This window comes from Strix uralensis, chromosome 5, assembly GCF_047716275.1.
Source record: "Strix uralensis isolate ZFMK-TIS-50842 chromosome 5, bStrUra1, whole genome shotgun sequence".
Classification (NCBI taxonomy): Eukaryota; Metazoa; Chordata; class Aves; order Strigiformes; family Strigidae; genus Strix; species Strix uralensis.
The window spans coordinates 56,741,951-56,768,552 of record NC_133976.1 but is presented as its reverse complement, the minus strand read 5'-3'; the positions used below and the strand labels follow the sequence as shown (position 1 = coordinate 56,768,552).

General features: G+C 48.9%; 1 protein-coding gene and 1 pseudogene across 1 annotated transcript; both read left to right on the top strand.

Annotated features, from left to right (window-relative positions):
• The first annotated feature begins 128 nt into the window (after positions 1-128).
• Positions 129-26,237, top strand: SREBF2 (sterol regulatory element binding transcription factor 2). Its single transcript, XM_074871022.1, has 19 exons — positions 129-326; positions 4,835-5,221; positions 6,105-6,286; positions 7,501-7,641; positions 9,484-9,705; positions 10,845-10,959; positions 11,146-11,327; positions 12,110-12,302; positions 13,287-13,468; positions 14,151-14,424; positions 15,373-15,542; positions 15,755-15,923; positions 16,498-16,618; positions 18,388-18,497; positions 19,769-19,901; positions 20,463-20,631; positions 21,826-22,011; positions 22,916-23,027; positions 23,705-26,237. The coding sequence occupies exons 1-19, from the start codon at positions 245-247 to the stop codon at positions 23,923-23,925; spliced, it is 3,351 nt and encodes a 1,116-aa protein (XP_074727123.1). The 5' UTR covers positions 129-244; the 3' UTR covers positions 23,926-26,237.
• LOC141943697 (uncharacterized) lies at positions 20,734-21,796 on the top strand (annotated as a pseudogene).
• Positions 26,238-26,602: the final 365 nt, after the last annotated feature.

The window sequence follows — 26,602 nt, the reverse complement described above, 5'->3', positions numbered from 1 at the left end:
ACCACGCGCCGCCGCGGCCGCCGATTGGCCGGCGGCGACCTGGTCTCATTGACAACAAACCGCGGGGGGCGCGCGCTGCCGCGGCCGTGGCGGCGGGCAGGTGGGGGCGGGGACACCGGCCGGTCCGGGGCGGCCCAAGATGGCGCGGGGTCGGCGGCGCTCGCCGGCAGCCTCCGCTTGAGCGCCCGGGGCGGCGGCGGGGATTCATGCGCCGGTGCGCCCGGCCGTGGCGGGGCCCTGCGCGATGGAGGGCGGCGAGCTGGGCGTGGAGAACATGGAGAGCCTGACCGAGCTGGGCGACGAGCTCACCCTGGGCGACATCGACGGTGGGCGCCGCGGGAAGGGAAGGGAAGGGAAGGGAAGGGAAGGGAAGGGAAGGGAAGGGAAGGTGTGCCGAGGCGGCGCGCGTGGGCTCCCCCACGCGGGGTGAGGGGAGCTCTCGTGCCTCCGCGCGGGTCCGGGGCTGCTGGTGCCGCCCAAGAGGGGGGGGGGGGGGGGGGGCGGTGTGGGGTGCGTGTGGGGGGGTGGTTCTTGGATCTCGATGCGTGGGGTGTCGCCCCCCTCCCCAACCACACACCCCGAGTGGGAAGTGGGAGCGCAGGGCGGCCGCACCGGCTTGGCTTAGTTGCGTGGGGTGCGCTTCCAACGCGGCGCGGCCTTCCAGCGCCGCGCAGGGGCACGCGTGTGTGTGTGTGAGCGGGGAATGCCCCGCGCCGCGTGGGTAAAGGCGGGGGTGTGGGGCGCGTCCCGCCGGGCAGCGCTCGCCTGACGACCGGGCAGCCGATGGCCAGCTCCGCCCGGCGAGCGCTTTTGAGCCACTTTCATGGGGTTGACCCACGCCGGAGGGCGTCGAGGCAGTTATCGAGAAAAGTAGCGTGGGGGTGTGGGGGTCCGAGCCCCCGCAGTCGCCGAGCCTTTCCTCTCACCTGTGGCCGCTGCCGGCACGGGAGAGGGTTGGAGAAATTCCCTTGCCTCTCCCCTCCTGCCTCAGACCCACGGGGTAAACGGTGCTGCCCCTCGTGTTTCTTCGTGGCTCTCTTAAAGTCGGTGCTAAATGATTGCCAGAGCTGTGCCGCCACGAGTGCCTGTGGGAGCGGGCTGCGCCTCCTCACCCTCTTTCACTGAAACAGGTGTAACTGCTTAAATTCCCCTTTTTCCCCCTGTGTCATCTTAAAACTTCACCGCATCAGCAGCAGAGCTCAGTCCCACGAGGAAATCCCCATTTTTCCACCGAAGTGCAGCAAAACGAAGCATCCACATATCAACGCCTTATATTTAGTCAAACAGCTCCTGAACGCCCATTAAAAATATATTAAAAATGTAATTTCTCGATGAGCTCTCTGCTGTAGGCTGGAGATGAGGCCCTGGCTCAGCTTCCCTGCTCTGCTCAGCTGTAATCCCAAACAGAGCTTGGCTTTGGGGGGATGATGCCTAAAGCATCCTTGTTTAGCAGTTAGGACATAAAATTCTACAAGTTCTTTTAAGTTTATAATTGTGATTGATTTGCAGCATAGGTAGGGACAAAATTTATACCCCTTTTTTTTCTTTATCATATGTAAAAGAAGAATATACCTTATGAGGATGTAAGGGGCTTAGTTATCTCTTGAAAAGTTGATGGTGCAGATTGAAGGTGGTGTTTGCTCTTGTTTAAGCACCACGTAATGATTTCTCGAAATCCATATGGAAACAGGGGCTAATTCCAGTGAACCCAGAGCCGGCTCTGAACTGCGGTGTGCCTGGGTAGGTGTGATTCAGAGCGATGAGTAACTTAGGAGAAAGAGCTTCGGCTTCCTCCCCAGCTCCCGGGGTGGATTTTCCGGGGGAGGGCGGGGGGAAGTATATAACAATCCTGCTTTTTTGTGCTCTGACATGGATTCATCTTGGAATTTGAAATTCTGCAAGGGTTTTGATTTGGTTTGTAAGGCTCCTTGTCGGCAGGTCTCGGTGATTCTCTCCTCTTTAGGCTGAGGGACCCTCACGGCCTGCTGCATGGCTTTTGATTTTCTGCAGTAGAGGAGGAACGACACTGGTCCATCAGGCGGAGGCACCGACTGTTCTGGGATGTCAGTGCTCACCGGGGTCTTGCTCCAGGTCGGGGGGCCCCGGCGCTGAGCTAAATGCATGTGACTCTGCCTCCTGCCCCAGCGTGAGCCCCTCTGCCAGCCGCGGACACCTCCCTTGCTGGCATAGCAGCACCGGGTAACGCTGGAGAGCGAGGTTCGAGCTGGTCGTGGGTGCGAACCATGTCTGGGTTTGGGCCAGAGGGGTTGTTTCTGTCGAGGTGGGATCTCCACCACTTTCTGTTTCTCAAAGCGCAGCATCTCCAGGAGTGTGATGAGAGCAGCCCGTGTGCAGGCTTTGAGCCGTTGCCGGGGAGAGGCAGCTAGAGACCAGCCCTTGCCTTTCTGCCAGGTGTTCAGGTGCTGGGCTAATACAAGCAGCGGAAGTCCTCGGTGGGCTTGATTTCATAATAACTTGTTGACATTTTTTTAGCCTTGGGCTGTAACATGTCACCCCGCGTTAGAGACTGAGACCTCTTAGGCACTGAGGGTGTGGGTGATCTGGTTACGATGGGTTTATCACTGCAAGCTGTCCTCCAAAAGCACCCAAGCTTTCTGACAGTCAGTGTAGACACTTGCTCTGTTCTCTGTGTAGGCGGAAGTGTTTTAAAAGGGAGGGATTCGGATTTTGGATGTTGATGTTTCTACTGCTTTTTTATTTTCCTCATGTGGCTGTTAGGAAAGCTTTTGGGCACTTTAGAAGAGGTGGGTTTGATCTCCTGGCAGTCTAATTTTGAAAAATCAATCTTTAGACTTTTTGCATTTATTGAAAGTTAAATCTATGATAAAGATGTGATTTAACTTGTGAGAGCAAGAGTATTTTTTTAAAATAAGATATTAAATCTGTGTTCTTTAAAATACAGTATGTGAAATATGGTTCTTCCAGAGAAAATCTTGTCCGATTTATGTTTATTCCCCACTTGCAGTAGTGCTGTCTGATAGTGAAATAGCAGTGCCATCAAATGAAGAGCTAGAGGAGCACGTAGTTGGGATTATCAAGTTTATAGTGTTGGGGGTTATTTGGGATGGTATTAGCTGCAGTCAGTTGGAGGGTGAAAAGCTGCCTAATATCCATCTAGATGTTATGCAGAAGTGTTAATCTTTAAACAGCTTGCCTTGCTCCGGTAATGTTTTGTGAAAGCTTACTGAGGCATTGCATTAAAAAAATATCTTTCGTTCATCTAGTTAAAAGCAGAGACAAAGGTTTGGTCCGGCTGGTCTCTGACGGTGGCCGCTGCTCCATGCTGGGGGGAACCATGCATCCCCACTTCATGTCAGGTTATAAATAGGTCAGGAGGACACATCTCCCAAGCTCCTCCATCCAACAGACTTGAATTCTTAAGAGCAATGGTCATGATCAATGCTTAAATGTGTGTAAGGGTGTGGAGAGATTGCTGTCGGAAGGGAAGAAGAGTAGTATCTTAGAAATACGGCCAAATGTTTTTTGAGGGAGCAAGAAGCTTGGAGGATGATCCCTTTGCTCTGTCCCAGGAGTGTCAGACAAATTAATTGGATAACATGTGGGTGGCATTTCAGAGAAGGGAATTAATAGCCCTCTTATTGCTGGGACGACTTCCATGGAAACATTTCGTGAAAAGTTGGCTTCTTCAAACCCCCTTCATAAACCACAGTAGCAACGTCCTTTGGATTTGTGGATGAGAAAGCTCCTGGTGTAAGGAGCCCTTTGTCATATTTTTTCCTATTAATCAGAAATCTATTTTCTACTTTCTAAACCTGAATTTATTATTTAGTTATAAAACCTCTGTTATGTTTGTGGGTCCCCTCCCTTTTTTCCTACTTCCAGAAAAAAAAATAAATAGGACTTTCAGAAAGCTGTGGAAGAGCCAGTGCAGCATGGGCAGATCCTGGGGTGGGGAAGGATATGTGACTCCTCACGCCACCACCCACACACAGATCAGGGGAAGCATTCAGGTAGCTTAAGGTGCGTAATTGGATTAAATTGGATTAGATGGAGGGAAGAGGAAGCTTTACTTAAGAACAGTGATCTCTTGGTTGTGAAATTTTTTCCTCTGTGGAGGAGAGCTATAGCATTGCAGTAGGAGCCTCTTGATGTGGGCTGATCAAATCCTGGAGAAGGTGGGATGGAGAGAAACTGCTGTGCAGTGATTGCAGGCAGGAGAAAAATAGGAAAGAAAAAAACCCCACAACATAAAAAGTTATTCTGGTGCTTTAAACACATGCATGGATTTCTCCTGCTACAGTTCTATAAAGTGTTGTTGCCTTTAGTGTTTTTTCCCCAATTTCTTGCATGATTAAAAGTAGAACAAAGTTAAGATGAATTCTTATCCCATTTCTTCATTTTCCAGATACTCAGTGGGGCAGGAGGAATAGGGGCCTTGAAAGCACCTTAAAAGTTAGGTGGGAGAGCGTGTGGGAGAGTGTGCTGGAATTGCAGAGGTGTTGGTTTCTTCCTTCTGCAAGGATTAGACTGGAGCAGTGACGGAATGAGATTCATAATATTTTAGGTATATTAGACTAGGTTCTAGTCTGTGCTTGGATCCTGTAGTCTGGAAAAGTGTTGCAGGAGAGTCGTGCCTTTCCTGCTGCATGGCGGCAGCAGTGCCCCGCTGCTGGCCACCTCTTGGTTTCTCTCTGGAGATGTTAGGTTGGGGCGATATGTTCTCTGGAGGTTTTGAAGGACCCGGAGCTCCCTTCTGTGCATGCACACCATCATTCAAATCCTGACGTAATGGCAAGTGTCAAAGTGCACGGGCAATAAAATAGCACTGAACGCATTTTCTTCTGTTTTACAGAGATGCTGCAGTTTGTCAGTAACCAGGCCGGGGACTTTCCAGATCTGTTTTCGGATCACTTGTGTGGCACCTTCCAGGGCGGCGGCAGCAGTGGCAGCAGCAGTGGGACCCTCGAGCCGCAGTTGCAGCGGCCGTACAGCCAGGTGCAGCTCCAGCCTTTCCCACCGCCCCCTGCCTCCCCCCAGCTCCAGAGCCTGCCGGTCAAAGCGGCGCAGGCAACACCTCCGGCCCCTCCGCGGTCGGCCCCTCTCCTACAGCGCCGCCCCCCGCTCCAGCCTCAGCTCCAGCAGCAGGCCGTGATGATTACGCCGACGTTCAGCTCTGCTCCCCAGACCAGGATTATCCAGCAGCCAGTGATCTACCAGAACGCGGCCACGAGTTTCCAAGGTAGCAGTTTTGGTGCTTGGGCTACGGGTGTGCCTGGTACACTCACAATAAGCGGTGTCAGTGTTCAGACTCCAAAAGCATCCTCGGCCATGACAAGCCTGATGATCCTTTGCTTGCAGTGCTGCCTGTGGGGCATCCCTTCTGCCTACGTGGCTTTGGAGTTGGGAGGGCTTGAGAAACGGTCATAAATGAGACCTTGTGTGAACTCTTGAGATAGTTGTCTTCTTGCTGCTCTGTTGTGGACTTCTGTCCTATGGCTCTTGGGAGGCCTGAGAAAAGTATGTCTAAAAAATGGTTGTTGGTAAGCTTGTCATCCCACTTAATGGGGGCAGTAGGCAGATCCAGTCCTGAAGCTCCGGTCTGCCTCATGTGACAGTCCGAAATGAAGGCACGTTTTAACTACCAAACTCTCTAGTGCAGTACTTGCATTGAGCAGAGACACTTGTAGGGATATTTAGGAGTGACTGGATCATCCTTTGTGAATGCCAGTTGTCTTGATCCTCTTCAGTAGGCGTTGATTCTTTACATGATAAATAGTATCCTATGGTTCACCAAGATCAGTAGGAGTGGGCAAGTGCTGGTTGGATGTACCGCATAATGTCACTGAAGTAATGTGTCCGGTGCTATCAGACCAAAGGTTTTTGATTTCATTTTCTCTTAGCTGATCCCCTGTGCCTCCTGGAAAGCTGCTATTCTAGGTGCAGTGTCCTCTTTGAAGAGGCACCAAAGGAGCTGGAAGCTTCCCAGTGTGTGGGATGTGTTAAATGAATGCTGCCTACCAAGGAGCTCTGGAAAGAAGAGGAGTGAAGCTAGGAGCATTTGCAGGCTCCAGAACAGAGACCTGTGTCTCTGGACTATTCCTGACATCTCTTCTGCTTTTCAGTTCTCCAGCCTCAAGTCCAGAGCCTGGTGACGTCCTCCCAGGTTCAGCCGGTTACCATCCAGCAGCAAGTGCAGACTGTGCAGGCCCAGCGAGTGCTAACACAGGCTGCCAACGGCACCATCCAGACGTTAACGCCAGCCACGGTCCAGACGGTTGCTGCACCACAGGTCCAGCAAGTTCCAGTAAGTAAAAATGCGGAGTGATGCAGGGATCCAGCAGAAGAAGAAATTGCTTTCACAGGTCTGGTCTCCTGGCTTGCTAGGGAAGAGGTGGCAAAGCCTGTAGGGCTGGTGGTCCTGGCTACGATTGCTTTTGCACAAACTTTTTTGTGTGAGAGGTATTTCTAGCCAGCCTGTGTTCCAGAATCACTTTATGCGTGTCATGAGTGAGAGTCGCTGTTGCGAACTGTGATGTGACTTCAAGTAGTGGGCAATGTTCAGAAACCGTTTTCGCTAAAACACCTGCATAACTAAACTTGGTCTGAAATATTATTTTAATTTAGTGCTGCCAAACCGGATTTGGAAACCTTACTTGAACAAGCTTTCTTTGACTTTGCCTGCTTCTTTGCAAGTCCACCACCTCCACCATGTCTTATAAGGGCTGTCTGATACCAGAATGTTTTTTTTCCAATTCTTCTGCCGTAGTTTCTTTGATCTTTTTGCTGCTACAGAGTCACGTGACTTTAAAACATACACAAGAGTGAAAAAATCTTACGTGTCTTTGTATGAGATAAAAATGTTTATGGCTAGGGAACTGTCTCAATATGACAAAGTTGCTCTGGTTCAGTTGTACTGTGCCATCTATAGTGTTCTCTGCATTTGAGAGTCAACAAGGTATTTGAACAAATAAGAGCAAGCTGTGTTATGGCAAAATAACTTACAGTTGGTTTTGATCTGCTTGATATTCATGGTTATTCATATTATTCATGGATATTCCTATTCCTTTCAGTGAAATTGGAGGGGGGGAAGCTACTACAGGTGTTTGCCAAAGCAGGCTGAGCTAGCCATGTTAGACTCTGAGTACTCAACCAGTTAATGTAGAGAGCTAATTATAGATGTAATTGGAGAGCAGAAGGGAGCTTTTCCGTCAGCTCTTTTGTGTTTTTACATACTCATTCACTTCTGATGGCTGGTTTGAAAACCAATGTCCTGGTGGTTCCCTTTGCTCCCCTCCCTCCAGAGTTGTTCAGACTGTCTCATGGTCAGAGTTTGCATCGGGAGCCAACAAAAAACATCCAGCTGATGTAGGGTGCAAGGTGAAAGAAATACTTGCCCTTGTTTCTGCCATCCACTGAGATGAAAAGTTACAACTCTGCATCGCTTAACCTCTGGCTACTGAGATCAGCAGAGAAATATGTGCCTACTCTCCCCTTCACCCATAACTCTCTTCAACCTAGGTTCTGGTCCAACCTCAGATCATAAAAACGGACTCCCTTGTCTTGACAACCCTGAAAGCAGATGGTAATCCCGTTATGGCTGCAGTACAGAACCCAGCGCTGACAGCACTCACTGCTCCCATTCAGACCACAGCTCTGCAGGTACCATGTGGATGTTCCTCCTTCCCTGTCCTCACTGATGTCCTTTCCCTGTAATGCAAGGAAGAGATTTGGGCTTTAGTATTCTGCAGTGGTGCAAACGGGAGGGGTTTTGAGGGCTGCTCTAAACACATCCAGAGTGAGTAATACTCTACTTCTGCCAAGGCTAAACACACAGATTGTACTTTTTTGGCAGCCTCCCATGGCCAGTAAGCAAAGACCAAGGGCACGTTTCTGTTTACCTTTTTCTGGTATTACAAGGAGAGGAGTATGACCTAAAAATTCCATCCAGTTTTTAACCTCTGAAAGATACTTGAAACTGAAAGCAAACTCAGTCACAATACCTGTGGAACTGTCTTTTCCCTCCCTGTAATGTCTAATAGCACTATGTTGAATGTGAAAGCTAATCAAGCTACTTTTCAGAGGGCATTTGCAGTGAGAATTCAGTATAATCATTGGAGATGGCAGCTGTGCTTCATGGCCTCCACTTCTTATCAACTCTGAGAAACTTTTGCCCCCAAAGACGCATTTATTACTATCTCTTACATTCTGAACAGACATCTGTAGACATGGCACTTAGAGACGTGGTTTAGTGGTAAATTTGGTTCTGAACAGATCTCTGTTCAAATATTTACTGGGGGAGATAAACTTGCAAGTCTGGACTTAATTTGACTTCTTTTGCACAGGACGGTAAGCTTCTTATATACTTGTTAACAGCCAGGCTAAAATCTTCAATTAACCTGCTTGCTTTTAGATGACATTTTCATACAGAGGTGGGGCTTATATGATTGTGTCTGTCTGAGACACAAGCCATAAAGCATTTTGAACACATTCAAATTTGGTGGAAATTAGCCAAGGAAAAATGTAGGACTAAAATTCACTTATTTGTCAAGTTCCAGCTTGAAATGAAACTAAGTTCATTTCTAATATCCCAGGTAGAAGACTATTTCAGAGTTGAAATTGTTCCTGAAGTTGCTCATGGCTAGATTATTCTCATTTGTGTTAGTCTGTCTTTTGACAGAAATAACTCTTCCTCTCCATAACCACTTCCCTGATCCTTGGTGTACTTTAGAGAACACATGTACCCTTCTCAATCTTGTTTTGCTGGGTTAAACAGTCTAAATTTTCCTTAATCCAACTGTCCTAGAAGCCCCTCTATGCAACTGTTCTGGTGGGATTCATCACCTTTTATTGCAGAGTACATACTGCTTTAGTTTGGTGTAGATGGTCTGTCCTACATCTAGATGTCCAAGTTTGAGCTTTTCATGCCAGTGTATGCCACTCAATGCCTTAGTTCCTCATCTTAAGGCCTTTTTTTATAGCTATGGATCTATTTTTTTCCATTTAATCAAATTCAAATCAACTCATTGCTCAAGCCAAGGTTTATTTTTCCATAGTCGGGTCCTTTCTACCACTGCTGTTACCAGCTTGGAAGTAGCATTGCCTGTTGCTGATTTGATGACTTTATTTGCTCACATAAAAGATGGATTTGGACATTTGGGGTGTAAGAATTACAGAAGCAAGGAGGAGCCTTGGTGTCTTTCTCTATTTAGTGGATGAACAGGGCATGGTACTGGTGGAACAGTGTTGATGCTCTTGGAGAACAAGAGATGTTCTTACTCCACAGTGACCAGCGTGGGAGGCAGAGTGGCAGATTTTTCCTGGTCTGCTGTGCCAATGTTCGTGCCAGCTAAGAAGATGTGAGGAAATCGGCGTATCTCTTCTTTTATGAGCTGTACAAACTTTTCCTGATTCTTCTTTTCTTTAATCCGTTTTCTTTTACCATCATAAACATTACTGAATTGGCCAGTTGCTCATGACACTTGTTATGCATGGTCTTTTTAGACCCTCGTTGGGAGCAATGGGACCATTTTGACCACAATGCCAGTGATGGTGGGACAAGAAAAGGTGCCTATCAAACAAGTTCCTGGGGGTGTCAAGCAACCAGAGCCACCTAAAGAAGGAGAGAGGAGAACAACTCACAACATTATTGAAAAGCGGTACCGGTCATCTATAAATGACAAGATCATTGAGCTGAAGGACCTTGTCATGGGGACAGATGCCAAGGTAAAGATGTGAAATAAGAGCAAATCTAGTGTCATAAATACTTTGTCATCATGTGCTCATTGCTCTACCAAATGAAGCAGTTGGGTACATGTGACTGTTAGTAGTATGCACACACGTATTGGGGTAAGACTGGTGAGAAACACTTGTGCAATGGAAAGGTTGATAATTGTATTCAGGAAGGGTCACCTGTAAAATCTTTATTTTACTATGCTAGTGGTACTGTTTCTTGAAATAAGCTATACCTTATGTGTTTGTTCTTATGTTAGGTCTAACTTAAATAGGCCCTCTAGGTAGAATATCCAAGTAGATGTTTTGATAACTCTGCCAAACCAGAGCTTGCTTAATTTAAGCTTTCTTTTCTGTGTGACTGCAGCAGGGATGAGGATTTACAGAGCTTTGCAGTTTGTTTCCTTCAGATACTGAGTTGTAAAAACTCCTGCTTCCTCAAATATTAGAAGCTTTCTCGCACCATGTATTCATGTCTATTCGCTTTACCGCATGTTGACAGAGCACGGAGTAGTGTTCTTGATACCTTGCATGGTCTCCGTACAAATATGTGCACTAGTGAAGTCACCTCCTGTTGCTGCGTGGAATTGGAAGCTTATGTTTTAAAATGTTGGTAGTGTGCTGTGGCTTCATAGTACTTCGGGCTTGTGTTTACAAGCTAAACTTGTCCACTGCTGCTGGAAGCAAGTATTTTCATGGGGATGGCCAAGGGAGTGAGGCAAGGAGAGAACCACTTGTCTCAGAATTAAACAGTGAACAATGGTTAACAGACAGCAGCTTGTTTCATCCCAGAAGAGAGCCACTTCATTTCAAAATTATGGTACTTTCAAAGGACTATTTCTGGCTCAAACCTAGATGTGAAGTCTATTGTCATTTGGATGTTAATCTGTTTCCATTGTACTATTTTTATAAGATCTTTGAGACACCCCAGTCCTTGTGTGTCTTTCAAAGTCTGATACCTTGCCCACAGAGTGTGCCCTGCTATTAGTTTCTTTGCAGCTGCTGAGTGGTCCTTTACACCCTTTTCTTTCTATCACTACACGATACAAAGTGTTGTGGTATCCCTACAAGCAAGGGTGACCCTTTGACATTCTTCATCTAAACTGCTTTCTGTATGTCTTAATTCCTTGCAGATGCACAAGTCTGGAGTCTTGAGAAAAGCCATTGATTACATTAAATACCTACAGCAGGCCAACCATAAGCTGAGGCAAGAGAACATGGTTCTGAAGCTGGCTAACCAAAAAAACAGTAAGTTGTGGGGGTGCAGTCAGCATGAATGTAGGATGCCACTTGCGGTTTTCTTATCCTTGACAGATAACATGCATGTTGCATCGATAGTGGCCAGTGGTACTCCAGGTGACAGCCAGTCTGAGCAACACTGGCAGGGTACAGGATCAAGAAACATGTACATAATGCACTCTTGATTTTTTGCAGAGCTGTTGAAGGGCATTGACCTAAGCAGTCTGGTTGACAATGATGTGGATCTGAAGATAGATGACTTCAACCAGAATGTGCTGCTGATGTCTCCTCCAGCCTCTGACTCAGGATCCCAGGCTGGCTTCTCTCCGTATTCCATTGATTCAGAGCCTGGAAGCCCACTCCTTGATGATGCCAAGGTATTTGTGACTTCAGTTGTCAAATTCAAGGGATCTCCTTAAGGGGTATGTAAGGGCCAGAACTTAAATTCTCCTAATTCTCAAGAGTGGAACCAGCAGACATCTGGCAAGCAGATCTGTAGGGGTCAGAGATCCTCTGTAAGGATGAGGAAGGTGCATGGGTGTGTTTTTTCTTAAATGACTGAGACTACTCCCTGAGCTGTATTATTGGAGCCATACCTTAGCTGCTAGAACTGTATTTAGCCTTCAGCCCCTGTAGAGTCTCTATGGACTTACAGTGCATGTTCATGACCCAAAATGCTCACGGCTTTCCAGGGATATATATGTCCAGTGAATAAAGCAGAACTTGGGAATGGATGATGACATCAGTTGTGGTTAAGGAGACTGTAAGTAACCACAGTAACAGAAAGTGATTAGCTGTCTTTGACTGACAGGTTTGTTTTGTGGATATCACAGAAGAAGTGGGTCTTCTGGGAGATCCCCAAAAGAGTAAGGGCAGTAAAGGTTAATCCTAGCCTAAACCAGGGATCCAGTTAATGATAACTGAAATGACTGGGAGCAGAAGGAAGGTAAAGGCACTCAAATACTTCAGCCTTATCTTACTAAGCTAGGGGAAGCTCACTGGCGTTCTTTCTGATCATGATCTTAAAAGCAATTTTTAAAATGTGTTCTGTTTCTCCTTCTTCCCTACCCCTCCCTTGGCATAAGCTTTTTTTGTTCCATAGAATGCTAAGCAGTTTTTTCCTCCTCTTACTTTTCTCTCCACTCCTATTCCTTTGAAGGTTAAAGATGAGCCTGACTCTCCTCCTGTGGCCCTTGGTATGGTGGATCGCTCTCGAATACTCCTCTGTGCTCTCACGTTCCTTTGCCTTTCCTTCAATCCTCTGACATCCCTCCTGGACGCCCGAGGAGCCACAGAGTCTGACAGCCTGGTGCGCCACGGCTCTGGCAGGAACGTGCTGACCATTGAGTCAGGTAACAAACTAGAATAGTTTGGACCACAGAAAGTGGCCAGGCTTACATGGTCTCCTTAAAGACCATCTCCAGCTGTGGCGGCTGCAGGTCACGAGGTGGACTGTCGGTGTGATTCATTTGAGTGGTTTGTGTGTTCAGGGAGTTGTATGACCTTTGTTTAGTGCTTGGGGAGGGGTAATAACTGCAGGGCTGGGCGTGGGAGGAGAGCCAGCCAAGAGTGCTTGGACACGGTTCCAATTTGCATCCGCATCCAGCGTTCTTCTTGCACAAAACCAGCTATTCCTCGGTGTGGTGAGGCAGATGGGGCACCTGTTTGTAGCCCAGCAGCCTGGGCTCTCAGGATAGACCCTTGAAAAGTAGTTCAGGGTAAGGGGCATCCTCCTGTCCTCACCAGTCTTTGAGGCATGTTCACTTTAGATTTGTTTTTAAGGTAACTGACTGATTTTTGTAACTTAATAATAAAGACGTAGGCAAAGAATTACTTCACAAACACTGTTGCTGTAGGGTCTTGCAACTGTCTTGTTCAATACGCTTATTCCATAATATTCATAGTTTAGAGTACGGCAGCTTAGGGGAGGGCAGAGGATTCTGTTGGCATGCTGTCATTTCCCTGACTGGTAAATATGCTTCCTCGGTGTCGTTTTGTAAACCAGAAAATGACACTGAAGTATTGAGTACCTGTGGGTGTATCTGATAGAAAAATCAGAATACAAGGTACTCCAGGAAAACTAAGTGCTGACTCAGTTTTTTTATAGATCAGTCTCGTAAAAATAACTATTTTTATTTAGTTGGGAATGTTTTGGCCTGGAGTTTGGATGAAGAGCTGTTGATACAGGTGTTTCCTGGTTAAAATGCAGTCTGCAAAAATTGATACCACATGTGGCAAGCATAGCAAGACATCTTTCTGGATCTGTGCTCATCCTGTTGCTAGGCTTTCGGTGTCCAGATTAACTTTTAACTTCCCTTTTGGGATGTCCATTGCAGATGCGGGTGGTTGGTTTGGCTGGATGATGCCCACGCTGATCCTGTGGCTTGTGAATGGAGTGATTGTACTGAGCGTGTTCATAAAGCTCCTTGTGCATGGAGAGCCAGTGACCCGGCTGCACTCAAGGTCATCGGTCACATTCTGGAGGCATCGCAAGCAAGCGGACCTGGATTTGGCACGGGTAAAGTTGACTTGTTGTTTTGCATCAAACGCATCTTCTAGGAAGGGATGTGGGTGAATGTGGCCTAGTGAGGCAGTGGCTTGGCACTTGCAAGAGCATGGTATTCCTAGAGTGGATTACCCTGTCTGATTTCAGAGGAGCTGGTGCTAGGTTGTCTTGAGTGGATTGCCATCCTCCCTCAGCCTAAACTAGCAAGGCATGGACATCAGCATTGGAAGAGGCTCCTAACTTCTGCCCTTGTTCCTTGCTGCTGCATCTTGTAGCGATCTTTGGCAGCAAGGTCTTGGTTTTTGTCCAGAATCTGTCCTCTGCTGTGTGTGTTTGTCTGCTGTCCTCCAGCCTCTTGGAAGTCTTCTGAATTGTTGAGGCAGCATTTGACTTTTGATATGGGGACCCTGAAACTTCCATGTGGTTTTAGAAGGCAGGAACCTCCTTTCACCTAGTGCCGATGTGTTTTGCAGGCAGTGCTGGATCAGAGCCATGTGTGGAAAGATACGTGTAGGGCCAGATTTGAAGCTGGTGTAAACGGCCTTCATGTTTACTGGGACTATGTTGACTTCCCTCAGCTAAAGATCTTGTCCTAGCTTGTGCATCGGTTTGTCTTGCTCCATGCCGAGGAGGTCCCGAAGTGTCTCTGTGATGGTGCTTTCAGTTGTTGAACTTTTTGTGCTGTTACTTGCAGGGGGATTTTGCTGCAGCTGCATCAAACCTGCAGACTTGCCTGTCGGTACTCGGCCGAGCACTGCCGGCTTCCCGCCTGGACTTGGCCTGCAGCCTGTCCTGGAACGTGATCCGCTATAGCCTGCAGAAACTGGCGCTGGTGCGGTGGCTACTGAAGAGGACTTCTCATCAGTGGCGGGCCAGGGAGGCCACTGCAGGCTTTGAGGATGAGGCCAAGACCAGTGCTCGGGATGCGGCTCTAGCATATCACAAGCTCCATCAGCTCCACATAACAGGTAGGAGCAGAGGTGGCAGATCTGCTGTGCTTGTTTTGCCAAATGAGGAGGCTCAGAGCTGATCCTGGGGGATACAGAGAGAGCACTACAGCCTCCTTTCTCTGGGAGGGCTGCTGTTGGAAATCAGCTCAGCAAATTTCAGAAGCCACTTACTGAAACACAACAGGCTCATGCAATAGAAGAGCTCTGTAGGAACGGCCAAAGCAACAGCAGTATCTCAAGTTACATGTTCCTGAGTCTGCAGAAGTGGCTGAGAATCTTTCCCAAGCAGCAGTTCATTGAGTCCAGTCACTTTTTGCTGCTGTTAAGGGCTTGTTTCATCTCTGTCACTTGGGAACATGATGTGGAAGCCGGGACTGGGGTTAATTGCTGGAAGAATTTAAATTTCCGATGCTGTGTAGAGTGCAGATTGCCAGTTGGTGTTGATATTCTTTGAAAACCTGGGTGTGTGCACATGTACTAAGGAAGTGCTTGAATGTTCCTTGTGAACGGTTGTTTTTGCCATTTCCTTGGCAAACCAATTTTCAATATTAATAGGATCCCAGCACATCAGAAATCCAAGCTGAACTTCCTTATGCCTAATCATGCTGTGTGAATTGCAGACATGCAGACAGGGATAAGTGTAGGTACAGGTGTGGACTGCAAAGGAGTTCAGTTTAATAGTGATTAATATAGTGAGACAAAATTTGCTGATGATTTTATTCTAACTGGTTTAGCTATTCATGGCTTTCTTGCAGAAGCAAAACTGTGCATGCCAACCTTGGTGTCCGTGGAGGAAAGACTCGGTTACGGTTGTACTGTTGCCTGGCGAAGTAGGCATATGATGTTGTAAACTTCTCATGTCAACAGGTTGTCATTGTCTCTTTAGGCCCTGCAAATCATGGTAGTATTTAGTAGCTGGTACTACTGCATTAAAAGTTAACACTTTTCCTTTCCCTCCTGCTGCAGGTAAACTTCCCTCCAGCTCAGCTTACTCAGGCTTGCACATGGCCCTGTGTGCTGTGAATCTGGCCGAGTGCGCAGAAGAAAAGATCCCACCCAGCACAATGGCAGAAATCCACCTCACAGCTGCAGTTGGCTTGAAGACCCGCTGTGGAGGAAAGCTTGGCTTCCTAGCGGTGAGTTGTCGTCTCCTCTCCCATCACACCTCCAAGCAGAGCTCTGGGAAGGCCTGCAAGCTGGCATTGCTGTAGCTCAGGGCATCTGGTAACACAATTACAGTATGGCCTGCAATTGTGATATGAGCTGTAATTATGATATGACCTTTGTTCTCGGTGGTGTGTCTCTTTCCCTGGATGCTGTTCTTAATCTTAGCCTCTCTTTTCCTCAGAGCTACTTTCTAAGCCAGGCTCAAAGCCTGTGCAGCTCGGAGAGGAGTGCCATTCCTGACTCGTTGCGTTGGCTGTGCCATCCCCTGGGACAGAAGTTTTTTGTGGAGCGGAGCTGGACGGTGAAGTCTGCTGCAAAGGAAAGCCTGTACTGCACCCAAAGGAACCCTGGTGAGAGCCAATTGTGTCCCGAGTGTGTGGCCTCCCACCGCTTCAAGCATGGGATTCTCTCCAGCTCTGGGACAAAAGTGGATGTCTTGTTTGAGAGTGTGCTCTTGTATGACTGCCCTCCTTGTGGTCTTGATGGGCGAGAGGAGCTGTGGAGCTGAGACATGTTTCCTCCGCCTGCAGGAGCTGGCTTTCCTCCCTTTGTATACTGTGTTGTGTCATCCCACTTGTGTCCTTTACATGCTGGAACACAACCTGGATGTGGCCCTGAATGCCTGGGGGGTGTCTTTGGCGTGACCAAGGTTTATCCTCTGCAGAGCAGTGTCATCACTCTTTTGCTGAGTGGCTGAAGTGCCAGAGAGATGTTTGGCCAAGGGCTGCAGCTTTATAAATGGAAATGGATTAAAGGGTTAAAAAGACCCTGAAAACTTAGTCTTTAGAAATCTTAGCATGAATTCCTCAAGAATTTCCCTCTACTGCTCTTCGTTTTGCACCTACATTTTGATTCTTTTTGTATCAGGAGGTGGCTGTCACCGTATGCAAGTGAAATGGTTTGGGTTTTTTTATTCTTCTCTAGCGGATCCTATTGCACAAGTTCATCAGGCGTTTTGTGAGAACCTGCTAGAGCGAGCAGTGGATTCACTTGTGAAGCCTCAGACTAGGAAAGAGATAGCAGGACAAGAGGAGGAGGAGCCATGGTAAGTTTTGAGTGCCATGCTGGGGACTGCTTACCGCAGCTGCAGGCTCTGAGACAGAGCTCATAACTGTTGACTGAGCACTCTGGGGAAAATTGAGTGGTTAGTCCTTATTAAAGACTTGAAATGGCTGCGTGAGTCTGACCACCACAGCTTATTAGAAGGGTGAGCTGTGCCTTTTTGTCTTAAAACCTCTGAAATCAAAGGTGAACCGGGGCGTGGTAAGGATTTCTGGTGTTGGCTCGCATAGTACTGGTTGATTCCTGGACAGGATGGATGGTGCTTTCTCTGCTGTGGCAGAGTTTAATGTTCAGGAGCACTAAAATTAGTGTGCATCTACCACTTCTATACACCAGAACATATGTCCAGGGCTCTAAGAGTGTGAAGGTCTGGCATGTCAGTGACCCCACCAGCCTGCTACATTATGCATGAGTATTCTCTTAACTGAAGTGACACATTTACCAGCAGTGAAAATTCAAACTTGACACGTGGTCAGAGGGGGAGAGGTGATGTTGGCTGAAATTGTCATTGCTTCTAAGCTCTGTGACCAAATGAAAGGGGACAATAGGTGAGAATCGGAGCAGCTTTTTCTACTGAAACATGTCCAGCTCTTTCCTGGACTCCATGGGAAGTGGAGCCTCAGCCTTTGCCAGCAATTCTGCACTGTTTCTAGCTGATCTCCAGATATGCTGGTGCCAGGCAAATGCTATGTAAATATATAGGAAGCTCTGTAAAGATCCTGTCCCCAAAAAGTGTGGATAAAAGCCTCAAATGAGAAGATAACCTGGTTTTCCCTACCTTTATAGGGAGAATATTGCACATTTAGCTTTTTTCCCAATCTTATGTCTCTTTTCTAGCATCGTTGCAGAGAACGAGCAGCAGTTCAGTCTGCTTGCACAATACAAATGCTTGTAACCAGAGGCTGCTGTTGATGATGAGAGAAGGAAGCAGGATTGGTATAAGTGAGGTAGATTGACTGTCTCCTTTTGGGAAGACCTAGCTTTATTGAATCAGCAAGCCTTTTTGTCTCCCTCTAGGGGTAGGAGCTCATGATCTTCCTCTGTGGCATGTTCCAGGATATTAGATCATTGCTCCATATGCTACTTTCTCTGACCAACGCTATGAAGGTGTTGTTACTTGCATTCGTATTTACACATATGCAAACAGTCACTTGCAGAAGTGTAGTTCAGCCTGTCTTGGAGGCAGTGATTGAAAAGGAGCCTGTAATCAACTCGTAACATATGTCATGTCTGTCAGCAGATTCAGGACACTGGAGGGGATGCTGGTGGCTTCTGTTTAGTATTTGTAGGATTTGGGTTGCTGACTAAGTGCTGATATAGATTCTCTTTCACTTTAAATATGTATTACATGCTTTAAGCTGCCTCTTAGTCCCTTCCATGAGAGTGGTACCACCTTTTTTAAGGACTTGAGTACAGCCTGCTCACCTGTCCCTTAACTGAAGAGCAAATGTCTGTGGCACACAGTCCACAGTAAGTCCCAGCATCTCTGTAGCTGAGGTGAGAGCCCTGGGGTTGACTCCACTTCTGCAGTGCTCTCCTTGCACAGGGAGATGTAAGGCTACTTCTCACTGAGTATCTTTAGGGAGGTCTCTTCAGTCTGACAGTGTTGTGTTACTTCTAGAGCTTGAACTTTTTGCTGGCTTAATGGGTCAACACTGTTTAAAACTGCCTTGTGACTGATGAGAAACACTTCAGGCTTTGGTATCTCCTGTTTGACAGCATAGCGAAGGTCTGCCTTGCTTCTTGTTTCAGCGAGTTCTCCGGTGCCGTGGAGTACCTGAAATTGCTCAACTCTTTCTTGGACTCAATGGGAAGTGGAGCCCCACCCTTTGCCAGCAATTCTGTACTCAAGTCTGCCCTGGGTAAGTCTGACAGAACCGAAGCTCTCCCAGCTGCAGGAACTACTGCTGAGAGAAATGCAGTCCTGGGAATGGGACTTGATTGCTGAGCAGCAGCACACTGCAATGTGGTGTGGCAGCTCAGACTGGAAGAGGGTGATTGGCAAGGCTTGTACGTTTAGCTGTGTTGTTGTAACACTGGGTGCCCAGGTGGAACTGCTGATGTTTGTATTGCTGGGTGTGTTCCAAGCTGAACCCCGTGCCATCACTGAGAGCTTGCTCCTGGCAATGCAAAGTGAGAGGAAGGGTGTAACATATAAACAAGCATAGCAGTGTTGCAGTTGAGGTGCAGGAAGGTTTTTTTCCATTTAATTACCTATTGGACCAAATACAGGTTGACTTCACTTTCACAGCAGCTGTCATGTATATTCCTCAATCTCCAGAGACCTGCAGTCCCTGCTGTAGGCAGGCTTTGAGCATACATTGGGAGGTGCTTGGTTTGGTCCCTTTGTGTATATTTAGTGGGACGATGAGAGCTGTAGACTCCCCCGAGCACACAGCTCGTCTGGGCTTGGCTGGTAGTAGGCTGCTGGAGTATTTGTCTTGGTGTTGGTACAGATAGCACCTGGCAGCTCACTGAGATGCTGCTGGAGCTTTAGACACAGACTTAACTGTGCTGTACCTAAAATTTGTAGAGCAAACACAGAAGGAAAACTAGATACTTATTTTTCTAGGAATTATTTTTTGGTATAAAGGGAAGTCAGTGTTTGGGTCAACGTTGTCATGAAATTTCAAAGCAGGTCAGAGTAGCAGAGCATATGTCCTTTGGTCCTAGGTAGGCTTTGGGAAGTTTTTGAGGGGATGTTAGATAATGGAGGATATTATATAGGGAACTTGAATTACTGGCTTGATGGTGATTAGTGCTAAGGCATGGTATATAGGAGTGGAGTTGTTATTTTGGGGTGGTGAGTGGAGATCCTTGTTGGGAAGGAAGTCAACAGATTTCTAGACAGGTAGACAGAATAAGTTCTTGTTGACAAGATACAAACTCTGCATCCAAAACTCTGCTTGGAATCAGATGTAGAGTGTTTGCCTGCTGCTAGGTTCCTTTGTGTTCTTGCAGCACGTTTCAGTGTTTACCCGGATGGCTGCATTCCTGTGGGATCAGTTTGGGCTCATTAGCATCTCTCTCGGGGGAAGGCACTGGCAAGGGCATGTGACCGCTGCCTGCTTCTCCGAGTGGGAAGGAACTGGGTGTCTTCTCCTGGGCTGCAGCTTATGATTCTGTTTCACAGGCCCCGACGTGGTGTGCAGATGGTGGTCAGCAGCAGTGGCTATGGCAATCGGTTGGCTCAGAGGGGACGATGCAGCTGTGAGGTCTCATTTTGCCGAAGTGGAGCGCATGCCGAAATCCCTGGAGATGTCAGAGTACGTAGGCCTCGCACAACTTTCAGACCCCTGCTCCTTCTAAACGGGGTGGCTCTTCCCCTGATGCTGTTGTGTAGGGCTACCCCTACCTGTGCTCTGGAGTTGCACGCTTCTTGTGCTCTGGGATGCAATAACACCACATGAGAATGTGCTCAGCAGTTCATGTGTAGGTCAAGGCTTGAAGGCTGGTATTAGAACTGTGAACTGGAGGTATCAGAATTGCCTCTTCAGGGTTGTCTTTTGGCTTTGTTCTAATTGCACAGCTTCCCGCCTGCCAAAGTCAAACAAAAAACTCAGGCACTGATGGAAAGGCTGGTGTCACCATCTTGGTTCTTTCTTACTAAAGCATCTTTGTCGGTTCCCTTCCATTTCTCTGTGCAGTCTGTGTACGTGAGGAACAATTTCCATCTTTCTTCTGTCAAGAGATGATGATATATCTCTGCTCTCGAAGATGGGAGGGTGAAAGCTGATGCTGGTTACTGCTTGAGCTCAGCTCCTGGAGCTGCCCTGTGGCAGCATGACTTGGTACCACTTGAAAGCAGTGTGCTCTTTCTCTTTCAGGAACGCCCTGGTGAAAGCCACCTTCTATGTGTGTAAAGCCATGCAGGCCTCACTGTCTGGGAAGGCAGATGGACAGCAGAGCTCCCTGGGTCACTGCGAGAGGGCCAGCAGTCATTTATGGAACAGCCTCAACATGCGCAGCGGCGGCTCTAGCACCGTCCTCAACAATGTAAGAGTTATAAGCCCCGTGATAGCACATGGTCTGTTTTGGTTGTAAGGTTGGTCTTGCTGCAAGTGTATCACTTCTGTGTTACACTGTTGTATCTGCATTCCCTATATCCATCCTGTGTCTCATGGGAGTAGAGGGGAAACTTCCTCCCTTTCCTTGCAGAGGGCATTGACAGCTTTTTGCCTCTGCTTTATGGAGGAGCAGAGCCGCAAGTACAACATTGTTTCCCTGGGCATGGTCTCAGATAGCTGAGCTCTCGCTCTTCTCCTGCCAGTAGCTGTCACCCCTTTCTGGTGCTTTGACCACTTCGGATTTGGCCCATGGGAAACATCCATCTCCTTCCTCCAAATGAAGTTGCTGACACCTGTAAAGCAGGACCTCATTAAGTCAAATATACTCTGTTTCAGGCAGCACTCACCAGTGTTTGAACCCTCCTCCGCAAAAGTGGGACTGTGCCATGCTATTCCCGAGTTGTGTGGGGTTTGCTTCTCTTCTTTCCAGGTTTACCTAAAGCTGGATCTTCTCTTCATGGCATATGGGTCACAGTTCTGATCCCTTCTGTCGCTCCTGGGTGGCAGCTGTAGTGCATTGTAGTTGCATTGCATGTTGTGGCAGTAACTGTGCAATGTTTCTGCAGTGCAATACAGAGGCACTCTCCACTTTGACAGTGCGGATAGAGTCCCCTGAAAGCAACCAGGACAGTGACTGATGCTAGGGGGCAGCAGCAGATGGGGAAAAGGGATTTGGGCAGCCACTGTGGGCTGTGTCAAGACTGCCTTTGTTGTCTCTGCAGGTAGCAAGGCTGTGTTTGCTGTTTCTCTCCAGTTAGTATCACCATTTGGGCAGAAAAGCCTTTGCAGAAGGCTGGGGGATTGCTGGTGGAATATCCCCTTGGCACATCTTGTCTGAAGTGGGGTTGGGGTCAACCTTGCCAGAGGTGTTGGCCCTCCTGGAGGGGACAGCAGCTCCTTGGGCACAGCCTGGCACCTGGGCAGAAGGCAAAGCCCTGCTCCCTTTGGTGCATTGCGGTGGGGCAACTTGGCTGGGAGGGCTGAGGAACTCCCCCGGGGGATCAGGAGGTGCTGCAGCCACCTTCCCGTGGGCTGTGTCAGCAGCTGTGTAGCAAATGGCCTGTTACCCATCTGATAGGTTGTGTTAATAAGCATGTGTGCCTGGGCACCCTGGCTCTTGCAGATGATCCAGCTGCTGGCCTGTGACTTGCTGCTCTCTCTCCGCACCAGCCTGTGGCAGAAGCAGGCGAACGCCAGCCAGGCCCTGGGTGAGACCTACCACGCCTCAGCCCCTGAGCTGACGGGCTTCCAGCGGGACCTCGGCAGCCTGCGCAAGCTGGCCCACGGCTTCAGGCCCGCCTATCGCAAGGTGACGGCTTGCCTCGCCTGCCTGCTCTGCCTCCAGCTTAGCTATAGTCTTTCCTGGGGGGATGATGGGAAAGCTGCAGCACTTTGAAACATAGAGGATGTGTGGGCTTGAGCAGTTTGGACACCTGGGGTAGGATGGTCTGCCACCAGCAGCCTCCATACTTTCTCTTGGTGGGTGATAAAGGGACTCCCATGGGAGTCTGGTGCATGTGGGGAGGTGTCCACCTTAGTTTCTACCTAGAAAACCATCAGCACGGTTGTATTGCCAAGCAAATACCATGGCGTCCTGTCCCTTAATGTGGCTTCAGACCTCATCAGTCCCTCCACGTAGTGTGCAAGGAGGGCCATGTTGGCCCTGTGGGTAGCTGGGGTGTCAGATGCCTTCTGCACCTGTAGAGCACCAGGTGCTTCTCTGGGGGTTTTCCCCCCATTCTGTTCTGTTTAGTCTGTCTAGTTTTAAGTCTCTGTAGAGGAAGTGTAGTCTAAGACTTGGACAAGAGAGTTGTCTTGGTATTGTCCAGCTCTGGATTTCAAAGTTTGATGCTGTTATCAGAGCACTGCACTAGCAGCCTGGGGTGAGATGCCTGCCTAGGCCCACAGTGCCAGGGTTTGCTCTCCCATTTTCTACCCTGTTTGCTGCTCTTGTTCCTTCCCCTTTCCAGGCCACTCAGTTACGTGTCAAAAGCTTTTCCCCCCTCTTCACGGTTGCCCTGACCTGCAATTTCCCCAGAGACAGGTGGGAAGATCAGGGAGCTGCAGGGAAGTGGGTCTCTGTTCTTGTCGAGGTGTTAGCGCTCCGCTCTCGAAATGTGGTGGCTGAAGGATGATGCGAGTTCAGCTGCAGCATCACCCCTGTGGCAGCCTGCCTCTCAGCCTCCCCCCCACAATCCTGCCTTCCCTTCCAGGTCTTCCTCCATGAGGCCACTGTGCGCCTGATGGCTGGTGCCAGCCCTACCCGGACCCACCAGCTGCTGGAGCACAGCTTGAGGCGACGCACACCCCAGAGCAGCAAGCAAGGTCGGCCCCGGGGCCCAGGCAGCGACCCACTGCCTGTGGGGCTGGGGGGGGGGGCAGCGCTTGGGCAAGGTGGGGGGGCATAGCTGCAACCTGCAGCCTCTTCCCCATGTGTTGAGACTCAGGATAATGAGCTCCCGTCAGCCTATGGCTCACAGTGATGCTTCTGCCACGCTCTCTACAAGCTGGCTAACATGAGCTGCCAGACCTGGGCTGGAGGTGTTGGTGAACAGGCTGGAAAACATTTACCTTCATCCGGCCATGCGTGCACAAAACTTGGCAGGCTGGAGTTTGGGGCGGTCAGTGCAGAGGAATGCCAGGAATCCTGAAGGGGAGTGCCAAGAGATGTGGTGCTGGTTATAAAATCTCTTGGGTGTTTAAGGAAATGGGCAGATGTGTGTGCTGGTGCTGGGATGAGCCCTAGGAAGTGGAATGAAAGGGACTGTCTTTGTAGAAGACAAGATTGCCAGTCCCTGCCTGACTCCAGCTCAGACTGTTCTCTGCTAGCCTAAAGCAGCTGCTTTGGGGTCCACAGGGCGTCCCCCACAGGGCACCTTCCCAGCTGTGAGATGCTAGCCAGAGATGCCTGTGCTCACTGGTGCCAGTCGAGGGCCTGCATGGCAGGGTTTTGTCACGCAGGTGGTAGCTCCATCATGAGCTTTCTTTCTCTTTACCTGTAGGTGAACTGGACACCCTGCCAGGCCAGAGGGAGCGAGCCACAGCCATCCTTTTGGCCTGCCGCCACCTCCCCCTCTCCTTCCTCTCCTCCCCGGGCCAGCGTGCCGTCCTGCTGGCTGAGGCCGCCCGCACCCTGGAGAAGGTGGGGGACAAGCGCTCCTGCAACGACTGCCAGCAGATGATCGTTAAGCTGAGTGGGGGCACGGCCATCGCCGCCTCCTAACGCTGGCGTGGGGCCACCTCGTGCGAAGACAGCCTGGTCGACCATCAGCCTGGACTTCCCTTCTGGAGCTTAAAAAAAAAAAAAGTGCTAGGTTAGGGCTGTGCCGGTGGGATCGTGATGGGTGGGAAAGGGAGGGAGGGTTTTGGTTTGGTTTTGTTTTGTTTTTTACCTTGCCCCAGGTTTAGCTTTATTAGCCCCCTTGCTTGTTCTCAGGCACTGCAGCAGGAATCTGTCTAGTTGTGGTTTTCATGACCATGCCTGGGGCTGTTGGGAAGCGCTGCCCCAACCCAGAGCCCCTGTCCCAGCGGGGGGCAGAAGCCCACAAGCCCAAGGGATAGAGAAGTGGCACATCCTGTGTCTGTCCTCATGGGCATCTTGTTTCCTTCCCAAACACTTCAGTGGAAAGAAACCTTTGGGAAGGGCAGAGGAACCCTGCGGGGCTGCTGCTTTCTGGGGCTGTTCCTGAGAGAGAGGGGGAAGGCACCAGCTTTCCTTGAGCTGTGTGTCAGGAAACTGAAGCCCCTTAGACCCAACTTACAGAGGTGCTCTGGAAGTATCACTTGGGGCCAGTACTGCCCGACAAATTTCTCTACAGTTTTTATACAGGTTTTTTTATAGGAGTGTTTGTGGCTTTACAAAAACATAGGGAAGGATGCAGCAGATTTCCCTTCTCCACTTCATGTGTCTCCTTCCTGTGATAGCTGCCTCCGGTTTTTGGCAGGAGGCTGGGTTTGTGGCAGCCTGCAACAAGCAGAGCCTTGTAGAAGTCTGGGGCATCCCTAGTCTTCTGGTGCTGGGTGGCAGCAGAGTTGGACGTGCAGCGCCCTGCATTCGGCGTGAAGAGTGAATGCTGCTCTGGTGCCTTTTTGTTGATGCAGAAACAATTTTTAGAAACAGGGTTTTTTTTTATTTTACTGAACTCCCAGTCCTAGAACTTGTCTTCAGGTGTTTCTCCTTCTGTTCTCTAACTGCTCAACAGCTGCTGAAGTCCTGCAGGGACTGGGAGGCACTGGTTCAGGGTGTGAGTCTCCAAGCTCTTACCATTGCTCTTCAGAGCAGTTTGACTAGCAGGTTGTAGACTTTCCAGGGTGGGGGAGACGGACTGGGGACAGGGAGGGAACGGTTTGCCCTCTTTCTCTCTGCCTTTCTTGTTGCATCTCTCCAAAGAAGTGCAAAGTGGTTGCCCTCTCACATGTGCAAATGTGGAAACCAGCACTGGCAGATGGGCATCACTGTTTGCACCAGCGTGTGCTCAGTGTCACTGGCTAGAGGTACTTAAACAGGGCAGCAGCCCAACCTTATCCTGTCCCGGTCAGGCCCGTACAGCCCGATTCCTCCTGAAAAATCGGAACTCGAGCTGTTTTGCAAGAAGCTTCTACGTGTATCCAGCTTCTGCAGAGGGACATGAGAGCTTGAGCTCCTTCCAGAATGAGGGGAAAAAGGTGGGGGCTTGTCTCAGTTTGCATGGGGTCTTCTGGCATCAGGGAGGTTGTGTTTCCAATCAGTGTAGGGGTTACTCTGATGGCAGACACTTCTGCTTTGTGCTGGTATCCTAAGTGTGCAGAACAACTCTTGGGTTTGGGTGGGTTTTGATTGCCTATTCCAAGCTTCCTAGCTTATTAGTGATCTTATTTTGGAGGTTGGATCACATCCTCCTACTTTTTCTCCTCTTCAGTGGCTCTCGCACTGTGTTTCTGGTCATGGGTTTTTCCTAAAATACAGAAACCCCCTTACCTGTGGCAACCTCAGGGTTACTTCACATTTTCCCAGATCTGCGTCCAACACGTGGGAAGTTTTGTGCTTTAGTAAAAGAGGAGGCGAGACTTCTGGAACACTGAGATGCTGTGTCTTCACTTTGTCAGTAATGGTGGACCGAGTCCTGGGGGGTGGGCTGCAGGGAGTACTGGCTGGGCTGGGGGTGGGAGGCTGCTGGGCTGAAACCCTGGTAGCTAATGGCATGATCCATGGAGGGTCCTAGTACCTGCTGGTAGTTCTCTCCCCTCCAGGCCAAGGGATCTTTGCCCTGTTTTTTCTATACTGTTCATAAATTTGCTGCCCATCTGTCCCTACAACTTTTTTTATATGTGTGTATATATACTGTAACTTTTTTTGTTTGCGGGTGGGAGGAAATTGTTTTATGGATTATTTGAAGAAAGTCTATTTATCCACATGGAGTTTGGAGTAGGGATGCTTTGTGAAACGAGGTGCAACTGGTGGTGGGGAGGTTCCCCAGGGAACATATCTGCTGTCTGAAAACCCTGTTCCAGGGCTCCTGAGCATCTGTTACTTAATAAAGGCGAACGTTACCACCACCTCCTGCCTGCCCTCTTTTTCTTGGCCTTCTTCATCCCACCCAGCAGCTGCTCTTAAGCATAGGTGAGCCTGAAACAGAGACATCCAACTACACAAGTGCCTTGGGAAGCTGTCACTCCTTTGTCTGGAAAATGGAGCTGTATGGCTTGCGATGAGATGGTCCCTTGGTGGAGCAAGTGTGGTGTCTGTGTGCTCCTTTGGAAGCAACCCAAGAGGCTGAGGGCTTGAGCAGAGCCAAACGAGGTAGAGCTGAGCCAGAAGCCTGCAATTTTAGGAGCATCTATATGGAGGAAAGCTTTTACCTGACCTTGCTTGGAACAATGTCCTTTTGCTCTATCTCTTCATTCCTCTGCTTCCCCCTGGT